The sequence below is a fragment of the Balearica regulorum genome, chromosome 32 (assembly GCF_011004875.1).
Source record: "Balearica regulorum gibbericeps isolate bBalReg1 chromosome 32, bBalReg1.pri, whole genome shotgun sequence".
NCBI classification, from domain to species: Eukaryota; Metazoa; Chordata; class Aves; order Gruiformes; family Gruidae; genus Balearica; species Balearica regulorum.
In genome coordinates this window covers 718,780-731,077 of record NC_046215.1, presented here as the reverse complement: position 1 = coordinate 731,077, position 12,298 = coordinate 718,780, and the positions used below count along the sequence as shown (strand labels likewise).

The 12,298-nt window shown below is 58.4% G+C and overlaps 1 protein-coding gene and 1 pseudogene across 7 annotated transcripts in view; both read left to right on the top strand.

Moving 5' to 3' along the window:
• LOC142598956 (butyrophilin subfamily 3 member A2-like) overlaps positions 1–4,425 on the top strand; it is a 40,980-nt gene extending 36,555 nt beyond the window's left edge. Inside the window, exons 3-7 of one of the 7 annotated variants that reach the window (XM_075738474.1) lie at positions 1,585–1,894; positions 2,632–2,913; positions 3,208–3,312; positions 3,477–3,550; positions 4,224–4,425. In XM_075738474.1, coding sequence (XP_075594589.1) covers positions 1,585–1,894; positions 2,632–2,913; positions 3,208–3,312; positions 3,477–3,550; positions 4,224–4,244 — 792 coding nt within the window. In that variant the 3' untranslated portion in view covers positions 4,245–4,425. Of the gene's footprint in view, positions 1–1,019; positions 1,087–1,546; positions 1,895–2,631; positions 2,914–3,207; positions 3,313–3,476; positions 3,796–4,223 lie in introns of those variants that run through there. The other 6 variants (XM_075738475.1, XM_075738472.1, XM_075738476.1 and 3 more) reach the window with 6 other exon arrangements.
• Positions 4,426–6,964: 2,539 nt separating this feature from the next.
• LOC142598961 (butyrophilin subfamily 3 member A2-like) lies at positions 6,965–10,972 on the top strand (annotated as a pseudogene).
• Positions 10,973–12,298: the final 1,326 nt, after the last annotated feature.

Genomic DNA, 12,298 nt, shown 5'->3' with positions numbered 1-12,298 from the left:
ACAGCTGGCATGTCCCAACACTTCAAGACCCCCCCCACCCCTCATCTTGTCCCCTTCTCCCCCACTCCCCACCAGCTCCTGGCTGTTGTCGGGCTCCAGGGACACTGCTGGGCTCCTCCTGGATGGCCCAACATCACAACAAAGCTCTAAGATTTACACCATCACCCCCAACAAACAGCCTTCTGTTGCCTTTCTTTTTCTCCTTTTTTCTTTCACACGACTGATGGGCTCCTGCCTTTCACTCCAGAACACACCAATGTCCTGAAACACCAAAGAACCCCAAGAGATGGACCCGGTGCAACTGGCTCAGGGGGACAATTCACTGGGGTCTGGTTGGGGGTTTCCTCATTGCTTCAGTGACAGTGGTCATGCACAAGACAATCAGCCCTTTTTGGGAAAGGAAACACGTATTTCTGGGTGCCAAACCTGGCCTAGTGCTGTTCCCCAGCACAGGCTGCCGGGAGAGGTGCAGCTCTGGGAAAAGCCACTTTCAGCAGCTCCCATCCAGGTGGGAGTGGGGAGGCTGCTGGTTTCTCTTTTGGTTTTGTGCTTGGAAGATGATTTTATGACCCTGGACTTTGATATGTGGTTGTGAAACCTCAGCTCCTTGTGTGGGGGATGGAGCCTGAAGTCACCCCACAGGCAGGAATTCTGCACCTGAAACTGAGCAGCCTGGTGCCTCCCGCAGATCCTGCCCGTCCCGTGAGTGATTTTTCTTTCCACAGGGGATTTAGAATATTTCCTTTCCTTTAGAGTCTTGTAACAGATTTGGAATAAATGCTGGTGAGGGGGAGTGGGGCAGAGCAGGGTTCTGCACCGGGGCAGCCGTGTCTGGTCCAGTCCTGCCCTGGAGCAAGAGTTTGTTCTGCCGTCAGGGTGCTGGTGCAGATGGTTTGGTGGGATTTCCAGAGACCCTTTGAGGGCAGGTGCAGCCCTTCTTCCACATCCAGCCTCTCCAGCAGCTGTAGTACCCCCCCCATCGCCCTCCCTCTGCCTCCCTTCCCCTCCCTCTTCTCCAGCTCTAGACCCAGATGTGGCTCCTCCTGAGTTCTTTGGTGACTCTCCACGTCCTGCGGCTGGGATCAGGTAGGGATCCTGCAGGGCTGGTGGGGGCTTTTGCCCACTCTGGGTGACAGCTGTGGGGCAGGGGAGCTGCTGTGGGGTGGGGGGAGCCCAGCCCAGAGCTCGGCCCCGCATGGGTTTCGCTTTCCCTTGGGCTCTCTCTGCAATTCGCCCCTTGCCCTGGGGGCACCATCGGTCCCGTCCTGCAGCGCTCCCCTCAAACGTTTCTGGCTTGCGCAGGGCTGGCTGGGGTGGAGGTCGTTTTCTGGAGCAGGTTCCCGCTCCCAGGAAACCTCCTTCCCCTTCCAGCCCTCCCACTCCCTCTCCAGTTTCTCCACTTTCTCTGGACCACGAGGAGGGCAAAGTAATGCCCATGGGATGGAGCGTGCACCAAGGTCACGCCAAGCTCGCCCCATGCCATGCAATGCCCCTAAATTAACGTAGGCACAATCTCTGTGTCTCTGTGTCCTTCTCCATCACCAAGCTGACTTCATCATGGTGGGACCAGACCGTCCTTTCCAGGGCACCGTGGGGCAGGACATCGTGCTGCCATGTCACTTGTCCCCCAGCGTGGATGCTCGGAGCTTGGACATCAGGTGGATCCGGCACCGGTTCTCTGAAACGGTGCACCACTACCGAAACGGAGAGGACCTGTACAGGGAGCAGATGGAGGAATACGATGGGAGGACAGAGTTGGTCAGAGATGGTCTCTCCCGTGGACGCCTGGACTTGCGAATCTCTGGGTTGAGACCCTCTGATGATGGTCAGTACGTCTGCACTGTGACAGATGGTGCCTCTTATGGAGAAGCTACGGTGAAGCTGGAGGTGGCAGGTTTGTGGTGGGTGCGGTGTTTGCAGGGGCTGGTGCGGGTGTCCCTGGGTTTGTGTGTCCCTCCCAGAGCTCTGTCCCATCCTCAGGTGTGTGGATGAGGTGCCGCAGGACAGGAGGCGTTGAAAGAGGTGGGGTGCGAGGGGGCTGTTGCCTGCAGTGCCTGCCCAGGAGGGAGCACGCAGGTGGTGCTGGAGGTGGTTTTGGGGCAGAGCCGCATGGCTGCGGTGGCTTTGCTGGGTGTGCGCGGTGTCTGTGAAGGGTGTGCTGGTGATGTTGTGAAGGTCCTGGGGACGAGGTGCTGAGCAGCTCCTTGGCCTGAGAGCTGGGGCTGCCAACCAAGCCAAGGCTGGGACCTGACGCTGTTAGGTGTGGAGTTGGGAAGAGATCTCTTCCTGGCTCTGAGCAGCTGGATCTTTGCTTTGGCTTTGCCCTTTGTGCCGTACAAGACCTGGCCCGTTGTCTGGAAGCGTTGGGCCTTCTTGAACAAAGACGGGTGGGTGCTGATGCTGCCTTGAGGTGCTGAAGCTCAGCAGCTGGGTCTTGCTCTGCTGGGCTGTTTTGTGGGAGATCTGGGGTTGTTTGGCATCAATGCTCTGCAGTTCCTGCACAAGTTGGGGGGTTTTTGTGGCCGGTCCCCCAGCCCTGGTGGGACATGTGATGTGTCTGCTGTCGGATTCGGTCATCATCTTTGAGTTGAGTCCTTCCCACACTGACCCCAACCACGGGCTCTTCCCCAGCCACAGGCTCTGTCCCTCAGCTCTCCCTGGAGGCTTACGAGGACGGAGGCATCCGGGTGGTGTGTCGATCGGCCGGCTGGTTCCCACAACCGGAGGTGCTGTGGAAAGATCCCAAAGGGCAGCATCTCCCCTCGGTCTCCCAGACACATTCCTCGGATGAGAGGGGCCTGTTTGACGTCGAAGATGTCATCGTTGTGACTGGGAACAGACATGGGAAATGGTCCTGTGTGGTCAGGAACAGCCGCCTCAACCAGGAGCAGGAGACGTCCCTGCACATCTCAGGTGCTTTGAGCAGCTTTGATCTGGGGCTCCCGGTGCAAGGTGTGGGGTGTGGGGGCACGGGAGGGCTGGGCACCTTCACAGCAGTTTTAGCGCACCAGAGAACCGGAGCCTCGTGCGCTTCAGGTGAGCATTGGTATGTGCAGGGGAGAGAGAGGACTATGTCCCCTTGAGGCCAGGGCTCCCAGGACAAGGGGCTTGTGAGCTAGAGCTTTGGGGCATTTGTCTTTTTGTTCTTCTGCTCAAAGATGGGACTGTAAAACCATCCCTTTTCCTGATGATGGTTTTGTTTCTCAGCTCCCTTTTTCCACAATGCCCGTCCCTGGATGGTTGGTGTGGGTGTGCTCCTCGTGCTTTCAGTTGTATTCCTTGGCCTCGGTGCTTATCTGTGGAGAAGGAAAGGTAAGTGGTGTCAGAAGAATGTTTTGCCTTCACCAAAAAGCTCTTTGGGCAAAGGAATGAAGGGCACAAGGACACGGCGGGGTGTGGGCGGGAGGACAGGGAGCATGGCCAGACCATCTCTGGCTGGTGGGAAGGTGCAAGAGACCCTCTTGAGATGTTCCCAGGGATGAAGCCAGCTGCTGTCCTGACCCCCTCTTCCTCTGGCTTTGCTTTTCAGGGCTGCAGTCCCGAGAGCTGGGTGAGTCCTTCTGGCCCCTTCCACCAGCAAAACCTCCTGGCAAAGGAGCCCCCCTGGGAGGGACTTGGGTTTGGATGGCTCTTCACCATTCTCTGGCCATTCATCTGGGTTGACAGAGCCCAAAATGGGGCAGGAGAGCTCTGGGGTTGGGGGCTTCACTGGGCACAAGACATGTCCTGCCCCATGGAAGGTAATGAGGATCAATCTGGGGAGTAGCGACCCAGCTGCAGGTCTGCCCTCTCCCACTCTGATGCTGATGCAAAGGGATGTCCTCCACTCATCACCCTTCATGTCCCTTGGCTCTTTGGTGCTGTGGTGCAGAGAGCTGCGTCAGTCTCCTTATTCTACCCACTCGTGAAAATCTTGCTCAAAGCTGTGCCTTGCTGATCCTTAGCCTGGAGCAGCAATTTCCTGGTGTTTTCCCAGTAGTCAGTTCGCTTCAAGCAGGCTGAGCCTTCAATCTTTGAGTCAGGCTTAACCCCAGAGTGCCGGGGTGGGCTGACGGGGGGATAGGCTGGCAGGGAGCCCTTCCCAGGATCAAGGTGGTCTTTTCCAATTCCCCAGGGAAAGAGTTGGGCACCTGCCCAAACTCTGTTTGCTCCTGTAGGAGCAGCCATGGCATCAAGAAGCTGTCCCCTCTGATCACTTAATGATTTTTGGTTTTGCTTTCCAGAGACAACAGTTGCAGGACTGACGGATGAGTGTCTGTGAGCTCCATCATGGCGTGGGGTCCTGTCCCTGGCGCTCTGTGCTCGGCCCTGTGACAGACCGGACTGTAAGAACATTTGTCTCAAAGATCACTTGCTCAATGGAAATCCCCTCCAGCTACTGAGTGGGATAAGGACGATTGCCGGGTCATAGAGACTTTCAACCTGCGAAAAAATGCCCTGTGGGGTCATGGGCAGCTCTGTCAGACGACAGTCGCGTGAAGAACAGGGATGGAACTGCAAGAAGTGTGTGCACGTGTGCAGGGAACATGGAGCCGTGTCACACGTGCCATCGTGAAAACCGCCACTGCTATAAAAGGCAACTGCCAAGATGAGGGGGTCCGCGACTTCGCCCACAGTCGCAGAACGAGGGATTTGGACCCCCAAGACGCTGCGGATCCATGGCAGTGACTGTTCTTGTTTTTCTATCCCAGAGTCTTGCTTGGTTTTCTGCCTTTCTTTTCTGCTCTGTCCTATCACTCTTATTGGTTACCTTTACCTTTTTTATGTTACATTTTTTCATAATAAAAACTGTTTCCGGTATACAGCATCTGACCTCATTTGTGTCTTAGTCTCGCTCTCGGAATTGTATTGAAACCTCCCCGACACTGGATCAGGACAGGCCCTTTCCCTCCTTGCCCGTCCTCTCCAGCCCTGCATCCCCTGGCTCTGGGAAAGCCCAAGGCGATGTGCCTGGCAGGGTGGGCAGCTCGGGGACACCAGCCCAGGCCTGGACCCTCACCCCTGCCCAGACCTGCTGGGCACCGGCTGGGGGATGTGACCACATCTCTCCTTGTAGCCTGCAGAAAGTTTCTGCTTCCCCATCATCCAGGTAATCCCGTATTTTAGTGCCCTTCTGGGTGGTTCTCCTCCCTCTCCTTGTGTGCAAGGGGCAGCTGGGCTGGGCAGTGCACGGGACTGGCCGTGCCTGGGTGTGTTTGGGGACTCAGACCCCCCAGACCAGGGCACTAGCCTGTTCTCCAGCCTGTTTTCTTGCCTTTCCAAGCCATTGTGAGGGCCATCCCTGGGGCCAAGAGGAGCCCTCTCCCACCCCCCTGACAGCCCGTGCACTGCCCAGACCCAGCCACTGCCTCCCCACCCTGCTCCTCCCTGCTGGGGCTGCAGCCCCACCGGTGCCTGTTCCCAGGGGACCCAGCTGGGCCGTGGCCGTGCTGGGGCCGGCCCCGTGATGGGCATCTCTCGGAGGAAGGAGATGCCCCGTGTGGTGCCCCGCGGGGCAGAGCCTGGCCCCAGGGGGCTCAAACCCTGCCCAGGACGCAGCTCTGCCCCTGAGGCTCTGCCTCCTCCTGTCCCCTGCAGACGTGGGGACCCTGGATCCAAACTCGGCTCCTTCCCAACTTCTCCTGTCAGCGGATGGGAGAAGTGTGAGAATGGGGAAGGAGCACTGGCAGGACCTGCCCGACACCCCGAGAGATTTGACACTCGGTGCTGTGTGCTGGGCCAGGAGGGGTTCAGGGAGGGGAGGCACTGCTGGGGGGTGGAGGTGAAGGGGGAGCTGGGAGGTGATGCCTGGTGGGCTGTGGGGGTGGCCAGGGGCTCTGTGGACAGGAAGGGGGATATAGATCTGAGCCCTGTGGGAGGGATCTGGGCAGTGGGGCACTGGGAAGGGCACTTTGTGTCTCTCACCTCTCCTCCCCTGTCCCTGGGCCGGGTCCCCAGGAGATTCTGGGTCTGTCTGGACTGCACGCAGGGGCTGCTGACTTTCATCAAAGCCAACAGTGGGGGTCAAGATCTTTGCTTTCCCACTAGTCTCGTTCAATGGAAACATCATACGCCCCCAATTTTGAGTGCACACAGAGGAAACCCAGCTGTGCCTGAAGGACAGCACCTCCTGCACCTTCTGCCCCTTTTCCATCCCCACCACAGCCCTGGACAGCCCCTGCCCTGCTGCAGACACTGCCCGCTCTCCTCTCCTCCATCCCGCAGCAGCACATGTCCCTCTCGGCCCTGCCCAAGCCCACCCTGCCCAGGCACAGCACCGTGGCCTTCAAGAAAGCTTTGGGGGTGACCATGGAGTCTGGCCGTGCTGGTTCCTGGGGGCTTTTTGTCCTGATTCCCACCTGCCCGTGAAAGGGATTTGCAGACTGATTTTTCAGTCCCCGGCGGGGGGGGTTGCAGGCCTTCCTTTTGCCCACCCTGACCCATGCTGCTCCCAGACCCCCCTGGAGCTCAGTATGGGTTCCCTGACAGCCCTGGGGTAGATGGGGCTTTCCCTGGTCTTCCCCCCCAGGTCTAGGTAAGGCCCCTGAGTCCCCCCGTACCCATACCCTCCTCTGGGTACAGCCCCTCGCACCCCCCTGCACCCCTGCTCTTGGGGATGGGCTGCCCCTGCATGGGGATGGGAGGGTGGGGACAGCGGGGGACACGTCCTCCCCGGCATCTGAGGTCCCCGAGGGGACAGGGCAAAGGCACAGGGCACAGCTGGCATGTCCCAACACTTCAAGCCCCCCCACCCCCCATCTTGTCCCCTTCTCCCCCACTCCCCACCAGCTCCTGGCTGTTGTCGGGCTCCAGGGACACTGCTGGGCTCCTCCTGGATGGCCCAACATCACAACGAAGCTCTAAGATTTACACCATCACCCCCAACAAACAGCCTTCTGTTCTCTTTCTTTTTCTCCTTTTTTCTTTCACACGACTGATGGGCTCCTGCCTTTCACTCCAGAACACACCAATATCTTGAAACACCAAAGAACCCCAAGAGATGGACCCGGTGCAACTGGCTCAGGGGGACAATTCACCGGGGTCTGGTTGGGGTTTCCTCATTGCTTCAGTGACAGTGGTCATGCACAAGACAATCAGCCCTTTTTGGGAAAGGAAACACGTATTTCTGGGTGCCAAACCTGGCCTAGTGCTGTTCCCCAGCACAGGCTGCCGGGAGAGGTGCAGCTCTGGGAAAAGCCACCTTCAGCAGCTCCCATCCAGGTGGGAGTGGGGAGGCTGTTGGTTTCTCTTTTGGTTTTGTGCTTGGAAGATGATTTTATGACCCTGGACTTTGATATGTGGTTGTGAAACCTCAGCTCCTTGTGTGGGGGATGGAGCCTGAAGTCACCCCACAGGCAGGAATTCTGCACCTGAAACTGAGCAGCCTGGTGCCTCCCGCAGATCCTGCCCGTCCCGTGAGTGATTTTTCTTTCCACAGGGGATTTAGAATATTTCCTTTCCTTTAGAGTCTTGTCAGGGATTTGGAATAAATGCTGGTGAGGGGGAGTGGGGCAGAGCAGGGTTCTGCACCAGGGATCCGTGTGCGGTCCTGTCCTGCCCTGGAGCAAGAGTTTGTTCTGCTGTTGGGGTGCTGGTGCAGGTGGTTTGGTGGGATTTCCAGAGACCCTTTGAGGGCAGGTGCAGCCCTTCTTCCACATCCAGCCTCTCCAGCAGCTGTAGTACCCCCCCCATCGCCCTCCCTCTGCCTCCCTTCCCCTCCCTCTTCTCCAGCTCCAGACCCAGATGTGGCTCCTCCTGAGTTCTTTGGTGACTCTCCACGTCCTGCGGCTGGGATCAGGTAGGGATCCTGCAGGGCTGGCGGGGGGTTTTTGCCCACTCTGGGTGACAGCTGTGGGGCAGGGGAGCTGCTCTGGGGTGGGAGGAGCCGAGCCCAGAGCTGGGCCCCGCATGGGTTTCGCTTTCCCTTGGGCTCTCTCTGCAATTCGCCCCTTGCCCTGGGGGCACCTTCGGTCCCGTCCTGCAGTGCTCCCCTCAAACATTTCTGGCTTGCACCAGGGCTGGCTGGGCTGGAGGTCGTTTTCTCTGGAGCAGGTTCCCGCTCCCAGGAAACCTCCTTCCCCTTCCAGTCTTCCCACTCCCTCTCCAGTTTCTCCACTTTCTCTGGACCACGAGGAGGGCAAGGTAATGCCCATGGGATGGAGCGTTCACCAAGGTCACGCCAAGCTCGCCCCTTGCCATGCAATGCCCTTAAATTAACGTAGGCACAATCTCTGTGTCTCTGTGTCCTTCTCCATCACCAAGCTGACTTCAGTGTGGTGGGACCAGACCGCCCTCTCCAGGGCACCGTGGGGCAGGACATCGTGCTGCCATGTCACTTGTCCCCAGCGTGGACGCTCGGAGCTTGGACATCAGGTGGATCCGGCCCCGGTTCTCCAAAACGGTGCACCACTACCGAAACGGAGAGGACCTGTACAGGGAGCAGATGGAGGAATATGTTGGGAGGACAGAGTTGGTCAGGGATGGTCTCTCCCATGGAAGCCTGGACTTGCGAATCTCTGCGTTGAGACCCTCTGACGATGGTCAGTACGTCTGCACTGTGACAGATGGTGCCTCTTATGGAGAAGCTACGGTGAAGCTGGAGGTGGCAGGTTTGTGTCCGGTGCGGTGTTTGCAGGGGCTGGTGTGGGTGTCCCTGGGTTTGTGTGTCCCTCCCAGAGCTCTGTCCCATCCTCAGGTGTGTGGATGAGGTGCCGCAGGACAGGAGGCGTTGAAAGAGGTGGGGTGCGAGGGGGCTGTTGCCTGCAGTGCCTGCCCAGGAGGGAGCACGCAGGTGGTGCTGGAGGTGGTTTTGGGGCAGAGCTGCAGGGATGTGGTGGTTTTGCTGTGCATTTGTTGGGGCTTCTTGAACAAAGACGGGTGGGTGCTGATGCTGCCTTGAGGCACTGAAGCTCGGCAGCTGGGTCTTGCTCTGCCGGGCTGTTTTGTGGGAGATCTGGGGTGGTTTGGCATCAATGCTCTGCAATTCCTGCACAAGTTGGGGTGGTTTTGGTGGCCGGTCCCCCAGCCCTGGTGGGACCTGTGATGTGTCCGCTATCGCATTTGGTCGTCACCTTGACTTGAGTCCATCCCACACTGACCCCAACCACGGGCTCTTCCCCAGCCACAGGCTCTGTCCCTCAGCTCTCCCTGGAGGCTTACGAGGACGGAGGCATCCGGGTGGTGTGTCGATCGGCCGGCTGGTACCCACAACCGGAGGTGCTGTGGAAAGATCCCAAAGGGCAGCATCTCCCCTCCATCTCCCAGAGACATTTCTTGGATGAGAGGGGCCTGTTTGACGTCGCGGGCATCATCATTATGACCGGGAACGGAAATGGGAAATGGTCCTGCGTGGTCAGGAACAGCCGCCTCAACCAGGAGCAGGAGACGTCCCTGCACATCTCAGGTGCTTTGAGCAGCTTTGATCTGGGGTTCCCGGTGCAAGGTGTGGGGTGTGGGGGCACGGGAGGGCTGGGCACCTTCACAGCAGTTTTAGCGCACCAGAGAACCGGAGCCTCGTGCGCTTCAGGTGAGCATTGGTATGTGCAGGGGAGAGAGAGGACTATGTCCCCTTGAGGCCAGGGCTCCCAGGACAAGGGGCTTGTGAGCTAGAGCTTTGGGGCGTTTGTCTTTTTGTTCTTCTTCTGCTCAAACACGGGACTTTAAAACCATCCTTTTTCCTGCTGATGTTCTTGTTTCTCAGCTCCCTTTTTCCACAATGCCCGTCCCTGGATGGTTGGTGTGGGTGTGCTCCTCGTGCTGTCAGTTGTGTTCCTTGGCCTCGGTGCTTATCTGTGGAGAAGGAAAGGTAAGTGGTGTCAGAAGAATGTTTTGCCTTCACCAAAAAGCTCTTTGGGCAAAGGAAGGAAGGGCACAAGGACACATGGCGGGGTGTGGGCAGGAGGACAGGGAGCAAGGCCAGACCATCTCTGGCTGGTGGGAAGGTGCAAGAGACCCTCTTGAGATGTTCCCAGGGATGAAGCCAGCTGCTGTCCTGACCCCCTCTTCCTCTGGCTTTGCTTTTCAGGGCTGCAGTCCCGAGAGCTGGGTGAGTCCTTCTGGCCCCTTCCACCAGCAAAACCTCCTGGCAAAGGAGCCCCCCTGGGAGGGACTTGGGTTTGGATGGCTCTTCACCATTCTCTGGCCATTCATCTGGGTTGACAGAGCCCAAAATGGGGCAGGAGAGCTCTGGGGTTGGGGGCTTCACTGGGCACAAGACATGTCCTGCCCCATGGAAGGTAATGAGGATCAATCTGGGGAGTAGCGACCCAGCTGCAGGTCTGCCCTCTCCCACTCTGATGCTGATGCAAAGGGATGTCCTCCACTCATCACCCTTCATGTCCCTTGGCTCTTTGGTGCTGTGGTGCAGAGAGCTGCGTCAGTCTCCTTATTCTACCCACTCGTGAAAATCTTGCTCAAAGCTGTGCCTTGCTGATCCTTAGCCTGGAGCAGCAATTTCCTGGTGTTTTCCCAGTAGTCAGTTCGCTTCAAGCAGGCTGAGCCTTCAATCTTTGAGTCAGGCTTAACCCCAGAGTGCCGGGGTGGGCTGACGGGGGGATAGGCTGGCAGGGAGCCCTTCCCAGGATCAAGGTGGTCTTTTCCAATTCCCCAGGGAAAGAGTTGGGCACCTGCCCAAACTCTGTTTGCTCCTGTAGGAGCAGCCATGGCACAAGAAGCTGTCCCCTCTGATCACTTAATGATTTTTGGTTTTGCTTTCCAGAGACAACAGTTGCAGGACTGAAGGGTGAGTGTCTGTGAGCTCCATCATGGCGTGGGGTCCTGTCCCTGGCGCTCTGTGCTCGGCCCTGTGACAGACCGGACTGTAAGAACATTTGTCTCAAAGATCACTTGCTCAATGGAAATCCCCTCCAGCTACTGAGTGGGATAAGGACGATTGCCGGGTCATAGAGACTTTCAACCTGCAAAAAATGCCCTGTGGGGTCATGGGCAGCTCTGTCAGACGACAGTCGCGTGAAGAACAGGGATGGAACTGCAAGAAGTGTGTGCACGTGTGCGGGAACATGGAGCCGTGTCACACGTGCCATCGTGAAAACCGCCACTGCTATAAAAGGCAACTGCCAAGATGAGGGGGTCCGCGACTTCGCCCACAGTCGCAGAACGAGGGATTTGGACCCCCAAGACGCTGCGGATCCATGGCAGTGACTGTTCTTGTTTTTCTATCCCAGAGTCTTGCTTGGTTTTCTGCCTTTCTTTTCTGCTCTGTCCTATCACTCTTATTGGTTACCTTTACCTTTTTATGTTACATTTTTCATAATAAAAACTGTTTCCGGTATACAGCATCTGACCTCATTTGTGTCTTAGTCTCGCTCTCGGAATTGTATTGAAACCTCCCCGACACTGGATCAGGACAGGCCCTTTCCCTCCTTGCCCGTCCTCTCCAGCCCTGCATCCCCTGGCTCTGGGAAAGCCCAAGGCGATGTGCCTGGCAGGGTGGGCAGCTCGGGGACACCAGCCCAGGCCTGGACCCTCACCCCTGCCCAGACCTGCTGGGCACCGGCTGGGGGATGTGACCACATCTCTCCTTGTAGCCTGCAGAAAGTTTCTGCTTCCCCATCATCCAGGTAATCCCGTATTTTAGTGCCCTTCTGGGTGGTTCTCCTCCCTCTCCTTGTGTGCAAGGGGCATCTGGGATGGGCAGTGCACGGGACTGGCCGTGCCTGGGTGTGTTTGGGGACTCAGACCCCCCAGACCAGGGCACTAGCCTGTTCTCCAGCCTGTTTTCTTGCCTTTCCAAGCCATTGTGAGGGCCATCCCTGGGGCCAAGAGGAGCCCTCTCCCACCCCCTGACAGCCCGTGCACTGCCCAGACCCAGCCACTGCCTCCCCACCCTGCTCCTCCCTGCTGGGGCTGCAGCCCCACCGGTGCCTGTTCCCAGGGGACCCAGCTGGGCCGTGGCCGTGCTGGGGCCGGCCCCGTGATGGGCATCTCTCGGAGGAAGGAGATGCCCCGTGTGGTGCCCCGCGGGGCAGAGCCTGGCCCCAGGGGGCTCAAACCCTGCCCAGGACGCAGCTCTGCCCCTGAGGCTCTGCCTCCTCCTGTCCCCTGCAGACGTGGGGACCCTGGATCCAAACTCGGCTCCTTCCCAACTTCTCCTGTCAGCGGATGGGAGAAGTGTGAGAAGGGGAAGAGCATGGCAGGACCTGCCCGACACCCCGGAGAGATTTGACACTCGGTGCTGTGTGCTGGGCCAGGAGGGGTTCAGGGAGGGGAGGCACTGCTGGGGGGTGGAGGTGAAGGGGGAGCTGGGAGGTGATGCCTGGTGGGCTGTGGGGGTGGCCAGGGGCTCTGTGGACAGGAAGGG